Raw genomic sequence first — 15,751 nt, 5'->3', positions numbered from 1 at the left:
ATTTTATTATTAATTTCATTTTGTACTTGATGGTAATTATGCAATAGGGTAAAAAGGATAATGTACATTTAAAATTTAAGTTAGGTGTATAAAGAGATTACATGGGTTTAAATAAAATTTCCCTAATGAGTTTTCTTACCTTAAAAGTAGTACAAAGTACATGAATAATGGTCACATTCCTAATTATTAATTCGATTCATAACAATATTGATTGTCACCATTTTGCTTTTGTTTGCTAAACAAATTGCATCAGAGAGAATCAAACTTGGAATCTAAAGTGTATGACTAAACACATTTAACATTAAAAGGTCCAAATCAAAATTGACATTCAAGAGCGACAGTAGTGGTATTTCTTAATTGAAAAGTCAATTCTAATTGGCACAAATGGACAACAACTTCAAATCATTTTCTAATTGATTATTAAATGGTTTTTATTGTTTATTATTATTTTTGTTCTAAAAATATTTATTATAATATAATAATAGTTTAATTTGACATATCAGATACAAAACAAAACATTAAAAAATGTCAAAATGTCACATTCGTTGTCATATCCAAATTCTATATTTAAAATTTGGCATCTCCATTGAAGATTCTTTAACTTTTTTGTTTTCTTCCCCTATTTTTATATTAAAAATCGATATACGATGACTATTTTGAAATGTCTATAACATCTCTATTCAGCTCCTCTCCCTTTCCTCTTCTTCTTCCTTTGTCATGGGCCACAAAAATATGCTCTTGGGTTGTCAAATAATCAGCTCGGCCCAAATACCATTGCAAACGATGAAATGACCTCGTGAACGTGTTTTATTCCGTCCTTCCTCTGACAGTTGAGAATATTCCATCGATTAAAATATTCCACGGCAGTTTCACTGAACGACCCAAAATGTTAATAATTCTGGGACAAGATTCTCTATCCTCCTATTCATATTTTCTTTCATCATTTTATCTTATACATTATTTTTTATCTTATTATTTATATAAAAAAATTAATATAAGATGTTGACGAGTTTAATCGTGACCGTTTAAATATAACGGGTATAGGAGAATAGAGAGATTAGAAAGGTAAAAAATCTTCTTCAACGACTCTCGCTGCTTTTGCTACTGGTAGTGGTCTGCGATCAGCAGCTTCCCGAGCCTTCTTCTTCTCCAAGGCCCTCCCGAACTCCACTGCCACTTCCTTCTCACCCATCCGGACTCTCTCGCCCTCTACCCTTTCTCTCTTCTCAGTTCGCGCCATGGCCGCCAGCTCTGCTGCCCCCTTCAACAAAATCCAAATCCAAAGAGACGACACCGTGAGTATTCGTTCTTTTGAACTCTTTCCATTTTTTTTTACTGTTAAATTCCGAGGGACTTTGTGCACTTTTTTAATTTGACAATTATTCATGGGAAATGGGAAAAAAGGAATTGGATTCCATCCTGATCCATTTTGTGGGAATCCTCACATTTTAGTCATTCATCATGTATCGTGCAGTCAGAAATCATTTGACTTTTTTTATTTAAAATTAAACATAAATAATATCTGACGAAAACTGACTTCACGATACACGATAAACAGATAGAATGTAGGGATTCCTAAGATCCTGACAAAATGAATCTGGAGTGGATCTCTTTCCTGGAAAAAACACCCCATCAACTATAGGTACTAGGTACAAACATTCCAAGTGCTTGATTGGTAAAAGAAAAACTAATCATCTATCTATATTTTGTGCTCTAATTGATTTGTAGTTGTGAAATTTATTTGGTGCCCATCTTTTGTAACAAAGTTGGGGTTTTTTCTTAATTATTGAGTTTGAGAGTGTTTTAATCTAGAATATAATGTAATGTTATCAAGACGTATGCGAAAATTTCTTACATATATGTATGTATTAGGGAGGAATCGAGGTTGCTTTGTGTCAAATTTTCGGACATCTATGTGTTGGAGTAATTGAAATATATCCGTCCATTGAAATATATCTGTCCATATTCTAGTTCGAATTTCCATTTTAGATTAGATTAATTTAGTGTCAACAATCTATTGAATTAAAAAACGAACTTTATGCAAATGGTTGGAAATAACTCCTAGTGAACCTTATTTCTAATTTGTTCTTCTTTGAGCATAATGACCAGACATTTGATGCATATTTTGTTGGCAAAGATGGTGCTCCTGGGATTGTCGTGCTTCAAGAGTGGTGGGGTGTGGATTTTGAAATTAAGAACCATGCTGTCAAGATTTCTCAACTTGCTCCTGGATTCAAAGCACTTATCCCTAAGTAAATTCGCTGAGCTTACGTTAACCCTTGCTAATATTGTGTGTGTTTGTTGATTTATTTGCTGCATCTCAATGCTAAGTATCTTCTTGCTTCTTTTTCTAGTTTGGTACCCATTTGGTGTGATTCGATTTTGTAATCTAATATTGAATATTACCGTTATTAGAGTATTTTTGGAAGTGGATAAAAGGGTGAGTGAGGAACTACGAAAGGCTTGATCCTACTCAAGGGTACGTATACGTAGGCAGTCTAACAGAGGTTAGGCGCAGCCTTAAGTAATCAAGAATTTATATTTAGTTGGGAATTTGAACTAAGAGAAGGAAATGGTGATAAATTGAAAATATAATCGTATGTTTTGGTAAGGGAATTATGGTTATAGGTCATGTGTGGGACTAAGGATTTAATTAAAGAATCATAATTAATGGTTGTTAAATAAACAAGAGTTTAATTTGGGCCTATCACCAATATTATTTTCCGAAATAAATATTTCAGGACAGGGCGCTACAACAATATTAGTCGTCAACTAACTCAATATTAGTCGTCAACTAACTGTTTAGTATATAATCAGAAAATTTGAATAAGAGCTGTTATTTTCACTCCATTAAAGTCATCATGCATGTGTGTGTGTGTGTGTGTGTATATATATCATTTTACCAATGAAACTAAATTTGAATTTATTGGCAGGTTTTTTCTTGTAGTATGAATTAAAAGAAAAAGAACCTTGATTATAGTGGGATGGTTCCTGCTGTCTATGTGAGAAAAATCCAGAGTCACTAGAAAAATCAAGAGGAGCCAATTTTAGGACAGCATCTTCAATTTTTTGGCAGGGCTTTTCGTACTCATCCTACAAAATTACAGATAGATACATCATACATATATACAGATTCAACTAAGCATATAAGGCCAAATTCTACCTTCATTTTTTGTCCATTCTTGAAGGAGTCCTGATGGACTATAACTTGATAAAATGGGATTGTCAGAGAAGTATCTGAACGGTGCTCTAACTTGAACATGGTACTATTTGCAAAAGGGTACCCAACGCTTAGCAGAGGCTTCAATGAGAGAGTAGAGAGTGAGAGGTGAACACCCATCATCTGATACATAGCAAGCTATGTCACAAACAGCCCTTCATTAGGAGAGATTCTTTTTTAGAGCCTTAAAGATTCATCAAGACTCTTAAATGAGTTATATCCACCACTTTTCCAATCTCATATAGAGTCACTCAGTGAGGATGCTTTAAATTAAAACACCAAAAACAAAAGCATACACAACAAAATGAAAGAAAAAAAAGTACTGCAAGGGGGGCCTGAGTCTATTTTTGTCCTCATGTGAAGGGGTTCTCTTTTGCAACATTTCACTACATGACAAGTTCTTTATGGAATAGTGATTCATTTTTTAAACATGTGGCAAACATTAATTGGTTTAGTGACGCCACTTAAATTATGAAATGGTTGCAAGAGAAAATATTTCTTTGTGTGGCTCCACCACTGGTCCCAATGTTAATCACATGGAAATGCTTAATTATATAGTGAACCAGATAAGCATGTGATATCATATATCTTCTAAAGGATGTTTTACCAAGTTGAAATTGTAGCATACAGTCTACAGAATTAGATACTAAACCCAAGAAAATTTTGGTTTTCAATGGTGAGTACTAGGGTAGTACTACCACCGTTTATGGTTTAGAAGCATGAGAGCTAGCAACAGTTTCCGGCAATGCGCACTTCAGCGGTTGTAAATGGTTGATGAGATGTGAGACCCACTTGCATCAACGCCTGACAACTAGTTATAATTGAGCTTAGGGGCATCACTCTAATTTCTACACAAGGTGTAGAATAGTAGCGTCAAACCAACAGACTTGAATATGGTGGATAGGGGAATTCCATACTTCCCAGTACCAAACAACCCTTTCAAAAATGGCCAGAGGCATAACACCAACCACACACTACTTATAACCTCCAAGGGGCTTGACCCTAGCTCGTCTTGATCTTGCGGCCGCAGACCTAAGAAAGCAGTAGCAAGCGCGGTTAACTGCACCAGCAAAATAGTTGTGGGAGGCACAAAAATTGGAGACATGTCAAATGTGAATCTACTAGCTTCACTGTCTTCAGAGCCTTCATCACTTGAAGTAGATTGATCTTTTGTAGTAACTTCAAAGACTGTCTCAGATATCCCTAAGAGTTTGAGTATGACACCAATAAATCCAAATAACCAAGCACTCATTACAGTTATTCTTCCCATTCTTTGGTTATTCCACCATGCTCGGATCGATAGACCCGTTTCAAGGTGCTCCAATAAAGTGTAAATATGGTAAAGGACGAAGAGAGCTACGGGTATATAGTAGGTTGGTTCTTGGCCCTGCATTACACATTTAGATCTAAAGCGATTAGGAAAAGTAAAAACTCTTGAACAACGACTCTAATATCATCAAATTTGTTCACCAATTAATGTAGTAGTGTACATACAAATTTTCTTGATATATAAAAAAATGAAACATTGCCACCATTTTAGCAAAAAAAATTTATAACGACCCGATTAGTAAATATTAATTTTACTTGCATGAACACTAAAATATTCAAGGGATGTGGAATGGTATATATATCTCTTACATTGGGTAAGAAATGTGTGTTGGTGATGATACTATAAGCTGGCAGAGCAGCATAGCACAGCTCAGGAATACAACGTAGGCCCCAAGTAAGGGCCCAGAAGTAACACAAGAACATCCTAAATTGGAGGTTTGCAAATAGAGTGCCAAATATGGGACAATTTTTACTAAGTAGGATTTCAAGCAAGCCTGTTGCCCATCTCTTCTGCTGGGTCATGGAATCAGGACCACCTGTAGGTGCACATCCTAGAAACCCCGGTGGGTCTGGTGTACAAATAATAGAATTCCAACCTTTGTTATGGATTGAAAGGCCAGTAAGGATATCTTCTGTTGTTGATCCATACCTCCATCCCACCTAAGCAAGATAGAGATTGAAAAATGAAATGAAACTCGGAATTGGAAGTGATGCTGCAATTAACCGTAGGAGTACCGACTCCTATCTTAACTTTTTAAATCTCAACTAATGTGACAAAATTTTATTGATACAAAACAATATTTCATCAATGTACCTTTATACCCCAATTGGTGCCATATTCGTACTCACATCCTCCAACTCGGTGTGCAGCCTCAATGGATTTCGAAGACATGTTTACACATTCCGTATTCCCTTGCAAGGCATCACCAGCTGATTTGGTGAATTCTTCTGAAGTCCCAAAAGTTTTAAGCATTTCTACTTTTCCTGCCAAAAAGACAGTAAAACTAGGATCGATCATGCATTCATTGAGTTTACACATCAGGTTTAGACATTTAATTTGATTTACCACTAGCAATATTAGGGTATCTTTCTCCGGTTTTGGCATCACTAGGGGATAGACCATAGATAACTTTTCGTCTATGAACGCATCCTGTTCCCGCATAAATAGGGCCTTGCATTCCTGCCATTCCTTGCCCCACAAACTACAATGCATGCATAGATGGCACCAATTGAAAATCATGTTTTCTGTTCATATACAAGCTTTGCTTTATGGAACGTCATAAAATCTGATACAAAATTGATTGTTGTGTGTACCTTCCACAAAACTACCATCTGATTCCCGAACGGATCATCCTTGAGTCCGTCATAGAAGATCTGAGGAAACTGAGCAAACGCATTTTTGGTTTCGTTCTCGGATCCGAGCAACGCACACATTGCTTGCAACATAATGTTTGGGTTGTTGACAAACATATCGCAGTCTACGTTCAGCATGAAGGGTGCATTGGTCATTAACCCAGAGACTCTAGTCTACAATCAATATATTAGTGATCAATTAATTGATCAACTGGTTAAAATTAAATAATGATCAGATATATATATATATATATATATTAGAAATTAAACTCATGATACCAAAACATTCATGGCCCCGGCTTTGGAATGATGGGGATGCTTTGGCCGTTTTTCTCTTGATATATAAATCAAATGTGGCAGTCCATCTGAAACATCTTCCTTGTTCTCACATAGAACCTTCAAAATATAAAATCATCTAATTAATCAGATTTGTAAGCTATCTAATTAGTGTTTTAAAATGCACCCGAGCTCTTTTTCGGTTTTTCTATTTTTTTCTTCTTTTTTTTTTTTTTTGTTGTTGCAAGGGGAATCAAGTCATCTTAATTCTAACTCATTTCACGACCCACCATCGCAATTGCTTGTTTCAGATTAATTTTAATTTGGCAGAGGAAAAATAGCTAGGAAATTCGATTCATTTAAATTCTCAGTATGACAAAACCGTAGTATATTGCAGGTGAAGGAGTCACGGGATTGAGATGTATTTGTGAATGGTCCTAGCTAGGGTATCTTTGTCTAGTTCTTCCATCAGATAGATATTTTGTGTGTCTGTCTCTGTATTTTTCTGGATAGATAGAGTATGTATCACTATATATATTTCATAGTTCATATGCTTATCTAACTAACATTTTTCCAAAAACTGAAGAAGTTGCTTTGAAGAAAAGCCACAACGCAGAGGATAAAGGAGCAGAAAGTTTTAGAACAAGGAGCCGTATATACCTTGATAATTGTTGGGTGATTATTACGTTCTACATTTGAAAAAACTGTAAAGTCTTGGCTAACATCGAATGGAATAGATTGTCCCACCGCATCCTCAATTTTGCGGCTAAGCTGCTCGTATTCATCCTTGAGAACATGAATACAAACAAGTTCATTTTGTCATCATCGAGTATATATACATACAATAGACAAAATAACAAAAATAATGTTCTTTTGCCAAACAATCGAAAGTATAAAATGTTGCTATATCTTGTGAATATGAACCACTGATCAAGTTAATTATTCTTTTCGTGAATATATGGTTTAGATTCACACAGTCGCAACATATATAAGTATTTTTCTGGTAATATAAATCAAAATTGAAATTATTGGTCACCTTCAATAATGTCCATTCTTGCTTGAATTCACTCGAGTCATTACTGGAAAATGTTGTATTATTATTTGAGAAGTATCTAAAAGGAGCTCTAACTTGAACATTGTATTTCTTGCAAAATGGAACCCAAAGCTTGGCGAACTTTGATGCTTCCGAAAGCGAGTAGAAGGTGAGAGGAGAACAGCCATCATCAGATACATAGCAAGCTAGCTTGTTTGTTGGGTAGTCCACAGCCAACAGAGACAAAACAGTGTTTATGGTAATAATAGGTGGTTCCAACTCCGAGTTTGCAGTTGTCACAAACATGTCCACCGGAGGGAGTTCATGCTTAGAAACCCTAATTATCAACAAAACTACATTATCATCAGAAAGTTCCATATATAATTAAGCAATACATAAAATGAGATGATGTGAATAGATACCGTTGTAAGAGGCGGTCAGGGTAGGTTTTATATTCGACAATGTTCCATTTGTTGCTTATGGTGATGACCCAATTTAAGGTGAATGAGAGCTCACACAGGAAAGCAATGAGCCAAGTGAAACCATGGTCGTTGAAAGAGAGAAGACGATGAACGAGGAGTGAAAGGAGGAGGAAGAGGATTATGAACTCAATGACTTTATGCAGAGTGTATCTAAGCTCTATTCTTTCGTGTAGAGGGAGTGAGTTTTGGTTAGCCATTGGAAAAATGTGAAGAAAATTTATGTGGCTTGGTTTATGCAAAGTGTAGTGAGGGTGGTTCAGCAGCCTGGCTCAATGTTAATTGGCCGGCATCTCTACATATTTATACTGGTATAGCTAGTTGGTCTGTGACTTCTGCGGTCTGCTTGTTTTCTGAGTATGTGGCATACGATTATTGTCTAATAATATTGTGTTGAAAGCATATCCACAGTTGATGTATATATCTTTATTTATAAATATTATATATTCTGTGTCCATGACATATCAACTATGTTAGTTATTCAAATTAAAACATGTGAACAGTAACACCACCGGACTCTCAAAAACTGCTCGCAGATTGCGTGGCCATGGTTATAAAATTTGTTATAAGGCCGCCATATTCTTTCCAGAGAGTTCTTATGGGAGTCCAAGTTTTTAGGATAATTTCAAATACTTGATTTTTGTACGTCCTTGGTCTCCATTTCTTCATCTCTACCTTATTACTTTATTTCTGAACCAGATGACTTCTTATCTGATTCATTCTTTGAAGAGCTCAATTCAAATATGGCCTTTCATTTCATTATAATTTTATTCAACATATATATGTATATATTATTACCTTCAAACTTTTGGGCACTGGAGAACATGACGTAAGGACTGATATCTTTTTTGGGTCGAAAACGTAAGGACTGATGTCTAACTCTTCCAATAGGAACACATCAAAACCTTTAAAGTGCACGTCTTTTTTTATTTGTATAGTGTGGATGGAATCAAAATAATTCATTTAGAGAAAAACTTCTGATAGCTTCAGACGTGCGTCACCATTAACTTTTGATAATGAATGTGTGACTCACAGTTCATCAACTGCTCACTGTCGCTCACTCGAAGCTAAAAAAGTTTACGTCTCAAACACTGCGTCGACTTAGATAATAATACTCTTTCTTAGAAAGTGGGGACTCCCCAGCTAGGACTAACAAAGGACGTCTCTCCCTATCAAGTGACAGATTGAGATTCTGTTCCATATGACGCCAAGGGGATGGAGAATGCAAGTCATTTCTTCTGGAGTCGTTCAAAGGGACAAGTTATGATAGTGGTTCATTTCGTGCCAATTGTTCTCAAGCAAGCAGGACCAACCATATATTTTGTTGCTAAAACCATATTGGAATCGCAAGGTAAAATTGTAAATTCCGAAATTCCAATTTTTCTACACAACTTTAAATGGCTAAGACACAAATATTTAGATAATTAGAAATTCAAGAAATTATCAGTTTCCCTAATTCTAGTTTACATCAATCATACTGTAGGCCGGAATTTTCCGAATTCCAGCTACCACCATTGTTTTCCTCACAGCTGCAGCAAGATCCCATCTCTCCTTCCCAGCATTAATGTTTGACAAAACCACGTACCGTCTACAGTGTTGTGGCTGCAACTCGAGAAGTTTCTCACCAACTTCATTTCCCAGCTCAGCAGTCCCATGAATCTTACAAGAACCTAAAAGAGCCCCCAATACAGAGGCATCAGGCTCGAAAGGCATGCCCTTAATAACTTCAGTTGCCTCCCAAAACAGCCCTGCTCTGCCCAAGAGGTCAACCACACACCCGTAGTGTTCCATTATCGGCTCAACCCCGAAATCATTTGTCATCGATCTAAACAATTCCAAACTAAACTTCACCAGTTTTCCACGAGCACATGCTGTAAGAACTGCGACAAATGTAACCTCATTAGGCTGCAACCTCTCCATCTTCATTTTTTCAAACAAGTCCAAAGCCTCCTTCTCTTTACCATTCAAAGAAAGTGCAGAAATCATCACATTCCAAGTACAAACTTCTTTAACTACCACTTGATGGAACATGTATTCAGCACTGTTCAAACAACCAGTCTTCCCGTAAAGATCCACCAATGCAGTCCCCAAAAACGCAGTCAATTCAATCCCACTTCTAATAACATGCCCATGTATTTGCTTCCCCCAATAAATAGATCCCCACCCACCCAAATTAGCACAGGAAGAAAGCACACTAACATAAGTAGCTTCATTTGGCTTCACAAAACAACCCATCACATTCTCATGATTCATCATCATCCGAAAAAACCGAATTCCGTCGCTAAGACACCCATTTCTCCCAAACCCGTTTATAACGCTTGTCCATGAAACCACGTCCCTTTCCGGCATGCTTTCAAATAGCAAAACAGCAGAACCCATATCCCCATTCTTCCCAAACCCATCAATCATCGCATTGCACGCAACCACACATGGTTCGGACATTTCCTCAAACACCTTACGCGCATCACACAATTTACCAAGCTCAGCATAAAAGCTCACAAACTGTTATGATCTGGGATTACTTCGATCACAAGTACTAAGAGGGGACTAAAATGTAATAAGTGAGATAGATTTGGGGGTCATTTTCCTATTTATAGTTGTTAAGGGAGTTTGTTTACAATTTTACAGGTTTCATGTTGTAATGGGTTACTATATAACCATTTGTGTTTCTCTGAGTAAGGCATATATACAATTTTACAAAACCAATTCTGTTTAGTGTTCTCTTCGACTTCCCTCGCCATTTCTGATCTTGCAAGCAGGTTTAGGTTTGAGCCTTGCTAGGGTTTGGTGCTAACATTGGTATCAGCCTCTAGTCCTGGTTCCCTTCCGCGCATGCCCCGTGCTACTACCACCAATCGTATCTCTGTGATGGACGGCCGAGTAGCTGAGCTCGAGAATTCCATGGCGTCGCTCAAAGCTTCTGTCGATGCTTCCATGGTTTCTCTTCCTTCCTTAATTGACAATGCGGTCGCTGCTACTCTCGACACTAAATTGCAGATCTATTTCGAGCAATTCCGTCGTGAGCTGCACTTTCGTCCAAGCAGTAGTGGTCCTCCTGTGCCTATGGTTCCTGACTGTTCTGATCCTCGTGCATCTGCACCCGATCTCCAACCGCCGAGTCCGAATCGTTTTGGCGGTGATCATCCGCCGCGGCCACCATGGACCCAGCACATTGAGTTTCCTCGCTTTGTCGATGAAGATGATCCGATTGCTTGGATCTACAAAGCCGAGCAATTCTTTTCTTACTACAACACTCCGTCTGATTCTCGAGTGCTTACTGTTTCCTTCCATTTCGATGGTGAAGTGTTGCAGTGGTTTAAGTTGCGCGATTGTTTGCGTACTACACCAACCTGGGAGGAGTTCACTCACGCCTTGTGCTTAGAATTTGGACCACTCGAATTTGAGGACACAGTGGAGACATTTTTTAAGCTGCGCCATATAGGTACTTTGAAGGATTACATCTCTGAATTCAGGCGTTTGGCTACTCGTACTTCTGATATTAGTCCTGTGTTGCTTAAGAGTTGTTTCCTTGGCGGTTTAAAAAAAGAGCTGAAGTTCGATGTTAAATTGCTTAAACCTGCTACTGTCCATGATGCAATTGCCATTGCAGTCCAACTAGATGCGAAATTTACTGAGTTTAAGAGTAGTCAGGCTAAACCTTCTCCTGTGTTGAAACATCAGTTTGTCTCTGCCCCTACTCCTCCTCCCGTGCCCCCACGCCCTGGTAATCTGCCAGTTAAGCGATTATCCCTTGAGGAAGTTCAAAGAAAGAGGGAGAGAGGCGAGTGTTGGTTTTGTTCCGATAAGTGGACACGGGGGCATAAATGTGGATTAAAACAACTTCTTATGTTAGATCTATTGGATGGTGTTGATGAGTGTCTTCCTGAGGAGTTGCCTGAGACTTCGGAATTGTATCACATGGCACTTAGTGAATGCGCTTTTTATGGTACCACTGCTAGCAAAACACTGCAAACAATGAAGGTCGAGGGTCTGTTGAAAGACCATTCTGTCAAGATCCTTTTGGATTCTGGGAGTACTCACAATTTTGTGGATTCCAAGCTTTTGAAACAATGGGGATTTCCAGCTCAACCTACAAGGCCTTTCGAAGTTATGATTGCAGATGGGGGAAAGGTGCAAGGGTCAGGGTGTTGTAGGGATATGCCACTGTCGTTGGGGGGTTACAAGTGTGCAGTGGACCTTTATGCTTTGCCATTGGGAGGATGTGATGCAGTGCTAGGTGTACAATGGCTTTCTTCTGTGAGTCCAGTTCTGTGGGATTTCCAACTTTTAAGCATGGAATTTTCTAAGGGGGCTCAGAAGTTTAAGTTATTCCATAGTCCTCCAACAGTCTCATTCATTCAGGAACTTCCATTGCATAACGTTGATAGAGAACTTAACAGTTCTAATCTTGGTTTATGTCTTTATTCTCTGGACACTACTCAGTTGGGAACTAGTACTCTCAACTCTTCACAGCTGCAGGAATTACAAGCTTTGTTGGGCGAATTTGAAGACATTTTTGAGCTACCTACTAAACTGCCACCATCCAGGTCACTAGATCATTCTATTACTTTAGCTCCGGGTGCTAAACCGCCCAACTTGAGACCTTATCACTATGGACCTCTTCAAAAAACAGAAATTGAGAAGGCTGTGCAGGAGCTTTTGGATGCAGGATTTATCAGGGCTAGCCATAGCCCCTTTTCATTCCCTGTACTTTTAGTCAAGAAGAATGAGGGCACATGGAGAATGTGCATTGACTATAGGGAATTGAATGCACTTACAATTAAAGATAAGTATCCAATTCCCCTTATTGATGACTTGTTGGATAAACTGCATGGTTCCAAGTATTTTTCTAAGCTCGATTTGCGATCTGGATATCATCAAATTCTGATGACACCTGAGGATGTGGGCAAGGCAGCATTTAGAACCCACGAAGGTCACTATGAGTTTTTGGTGATGCCTTTTGGGCTCACTAATGCTCCTGCCACATTCCAAAATGTGATGAATGATCTGTTTAAACCATTCCTCAGGAAGTTTGTGCTTGTTTTCTTTGATGATATACTCATTTATAGTACCTCTTGGCAGCATCACTTGGTTCATCTGAAGGAAGTCCTCACTGTGCTTCACAAAAATCAGCTATACCTCAAAAAATCTAAGTGCTCTTTTGGTCAAAGTAGTGTTGAGTATCTGGGCCATATAGTGTCTCAGGATGGGGTGGCTGCAGATCCCTCAAAGCTTAAAGCCATTCAGCAGTGGCCTCAACCCAGAAATGTTAAGGAGTTAAGGGGATTTTTGGGGCTTACTGGCTATTATCGCAAATTTATTCCCGGTTATGGGAAGGTATGTCAACCTTTGTACAATTTGACCAAAAAAGAGGGATTTGCTTGGAATGATTCAGCTAGTGAAGCTTTTAGACAGCTCAAGAGCATTATGTCCTCACCACAGGTCTTAGCACTCCCTGATTTTTCTCAAACCTTTGTAGTCGAGTGTGATGCTTCTGGAAATGGTATAGGTGCTGTTTTGCAACAAAATCACAGGCCAATTGCATTTTTCAGTCAAGCTCTTGGGCCTCGAAATCAGGCATTATCGACTTATGAGAGGGAGCTTATTGCCATAGTTCATACCATACGCAAATGGCAGAATTATCTGCAAGGGAGACACTTTGTTATCAAGACTGACCATAGCAGTTTGAAGTATTTCTTGGGGCAGAGAACTAACACTCAGTTCCAACAAAAATGGGTGGCTAAACTTCTCGGATTTGATTATGAAATTCAGTATCGAAGTGGGAAGGAAAATACTATGGCAGATTCATTATCTCGAATTCCAGACCATCAGGAAATTGTTGCAGGGGACAATATGGAATTAGCTGCCATATCTTATCCGTATTTTGGATGGATGGATGACTTGAGAAGGTATAATGAGAGTGACACTTGGATCATGGGAAAAATTAGGGAGGTGACTGAGTACAAACTTAAGGGCACCACCAATCCTGCTTTAGCTAAATATTCTCTTGATAATGGATTTTTATGCTACAAGAAGCGGGTCGTAATTAGTCCAACTTCTCAGTGGAAAACCAAACTCATAGAGGAGCATCATTGCACCCCAGCAGCAGGTCACTAAGGGGTAGCTAAAACTTATCACAGAACTAAGAAGGGGTTTTATTGGCAGGGAATGAAAGGGGATATAAGGAAGTTCATTGCTGAATGTGCCATATGTCAACAAAACAAGTTTGAAACCATTGCACCTCTTGGATTGCTTCAACCCTTACCTCTGCCACAAAGGGTGTGGTCTGGTATTAGCATGGATTTTATAGTCGGATTGCCTAACTGCAAGGGAAAATCAGTTATCATGGTGATTGTGGACCGGCTTTCAAAGTACAGCCACTTTATTGCACTTGCTCATCCTTACAATGCTTCTATAGTTGCTCAATTATTCATAGAACATGTTTTCCGATTGCATGGTATGCCTAACTCCATTGTGAGTGATAGAGATCCAGTGTTTGTAAGTGCTTTTTGGAAAGAACTATTTAGACTCCAAGGTTCCAAACTTTGCATGAGTTCTGGATATCATCCGCAAACTGATGGGCAGACGGAGGTAATGAATCGATGTTTGGAGACCTACTTAAGGTGCTTTGTGGGAGGACAGCCGAGGAAATGGGTTCAATGGTTTCCATGGGCAGAATGGTGTTTTAATACTGCATACCATACTTCTTCAAAGTATACTCCATTTGAAGTGGTGCATGGTTTTTCCCCGCCTTATATCGTTCCACATGAGGTTGGTTTTACCAAAGTCGCTTCTGTGGAACAATGCATGATTGAAAGAGATGGGTTGTTGTCAGTGTTAAAGACTAATTTGCAGCTGGCTCAAAATCGCATGAAAGTGCAAGCAGATAAGAAAAGAACTGAGAGACACTTTAATGTTGGAGATATAGTGTATTTGAAGTTGGTGCCCTATCAATTGCACTCATTGGTGAATCATAGTTATCATAAATTACAACCACGGTTCTATGGTCCTTATGCAGTTCTTGAGAAGATTGGTGTTGTGGCATACAAGTTGAAACTTCCTGAGGGGTCCATAATCCATCCTGTGTTTCATGTGAGCTGTCTCAAAAAACAGGTTGGAAACAATGCGATTCCCCAGATTGAACTTCCTTTGGTGTCTGAGGATGGCTTGGTTCAAGACATACCTGCAACAATTTTGTCGAGAAGGATGTATAAAAAGGGAAGTGTGGCTGGAGTTCAACTCTTAGTGCAATGGCAGGGTAAGGAAGCTGCAGATGCCACTTGGGAAGACTTTGATGAGTTCCAGAAACGATTTCCAGATTTTGTAGTTTAACCTTGAGGACAAGGTTGTTTTGAAGGGGAAGGCATTGTTATGATCTGGAATTACTTCGATCACAAGTACTAAGAGGGGACTAAAATGTAATAAGTGAGATAGATTTGGGGGTCATTTTCCTATTTGTAGTTGTTATGGGAGTTTGTTTACAATTTTACAGGTTTCATGTTGTAATGGGTTACTATATAACCATTTGTGTTTCTCTGAGTAAGGCATATATACAATTTTACAAAACCAATTATGTTCAGTGTTCTCTTCGACTTCCCTCGCCATTTCTGATCTTGCAAGCAGGTTTAGGTTTGAGCCTTGTTAGGGTTTGGTGCTAACACAAACGAGGTCTGTATAAAAGGGTCGCGCAAAACGCCGCGTTTTACGACTTGGGTATGAAGCGGGGAGCCCAGACGGGGCGATGAGGTGGAGGAAGAGGAGGCGGCGGCGGCTTTGATAAGAGGAGGGAAGGTATGGCTGTTGGGAGGGGCTTGGTGGGCAAGCATGTGGATGAAGAGGAGGAGGGTCTTGCGGGGTTGGCCGAAACCGAGATGGGCTCTGATCAAAGTGTTGTAGAGGAGGGTTGGCATCCATTTGGAAGCGGAGGGTTTAGGGTTTTGGTTGTGGAGGAGATGACCGTTGGTGATTAGGCGGGAGTGGATCTTTTTGATTTGGTTAGGGTGCTTGAGGAAGCATTGGAGGAGTTGAAGTAGAGACTCGGGTGATGACTGTGGAATAACA

At 38.9% G+C, this 15,751-nt stretch overlaps 2 protein-coding genes and 1 long non-coding RNA gene across 3 annotated transcripts; 1 reads left to right on the top strand and 2 right to left on the bottom strand.

Moving 5' to 3' along the window:
- Window positions 1–1,051: 1,051 nt before the first annotated feature.
- Window positions 1,052–2,411, top strand: LOC137740993 (uncharacterized). The gene is made up of 2 exons (XR_011069193.1): window positions 1,052–1,295; window positions 2,110–2,411. It is a non-coding gene; the product is annotated as an uncharacterized lncRNA (long non-coding RNA).
- A 1,389-nt stretch (window positions 2,412–3,800) lies between these two features.
- On the bottom strand, window positions 3,801–7,946 carry LOC137740992 (cellulose synthase-like protein H1). The gene is made up of 9 exons (XM_068480801.1): window positions 7,634–7,946; window positions 7,215–7,548; window positions 6,839–6,964; window positions 6,182–6,298; window positions 5,864–6,076; window positions 5,616–5,751; window positions 5,364–5,533; window positions 4,859–5,209; window positions 3,801–4,607 (listed from the first exon to the last, which is right to left on the bottom strand). The coding sequence occupies exons 1-9, from the start codon at window positions 7,888–7,890 to the stop codon at window positions 4,062–4,064; spliced, it is 2,250 nt and encodes a 749-aa protein (XP_068336902.1). The 5' UTR covers window positions 7,891–7,946; the 3' UTR covers window positions 3,801–4,061.
- A 1,093-nt stretch (window positions 7,947–9,039) lies between these two features.
- LOC137740991 (putative pentatricopeptide repeat-containing protein At1g10330) lies at window positions 9,040–10,187 on the bottom strand. Its single transcript, XM_068480800.1, has one exon. It carries the CDS (start codon window positions 10,130–10,132, stop codon window positions 9,149–9,151), a length of 984 nt encoding a protein of 327 aa, XP_068336901.1. The 5' UTR covers window positions 10,133–10,187; the 3' UTR covers window positions 9,040–9,148.
- Window positions 10,188–15,751: the final 5,564 nt, after the last annotated feature.

Source organism: Pyrus communis, chromosome 7 (assembly GCF_963583255.1).
Source record: "Pyrus communis chromosome 7, drPyrComm1.1, whole genome shotgun sequence".
Taxonomy (NCBI): Eukaryota; Viridiplantae; Streptophyta; class Magnoliopsida; order Rosales; family Rosaceae; genus Pyrus; species Pyrus communis.
The sequence above is the reverse complement of the archived record's forward strand: the minus strand, read 5'-3'. Positions and strand labels throughout refer to the sequence as shown.

What these genes read in the sequence shown, in the direction of transcription:
- LOC137740991 (XM_068480800.1), bottom strand. Translation starts at nt 10,132, where the DNA reads ATGTCCGAACCATGTGTGGTTGCGTGCAATGCGATGATTGATGGGTTT.
- LOC137740992 (XM_068480801.1), bottom strand. Translation starts at nt 7,890, where the DNA reads ATGGCTAACCAAAACTCACTCCCTCTACACGAAAGAATAGAGCTTAGA. An exon ending in ATCACCCAACAATTATCAAG is followed by an intron (nt 6,299 to 6,838) that starts GTATATACGGCT and finishes TATATTTTGAAG; the next exon opens with GTTCTATGTGAGAACAAGGA. An exon ending in ACACACATTTCTTACCCAAT is followed by an intron (nt 4,608 to 4,858) that starts GTAAGAGATATA and finishes TGTGTAATGCAG; the next exon opens with GGCCAAGAACCAACCTACTA.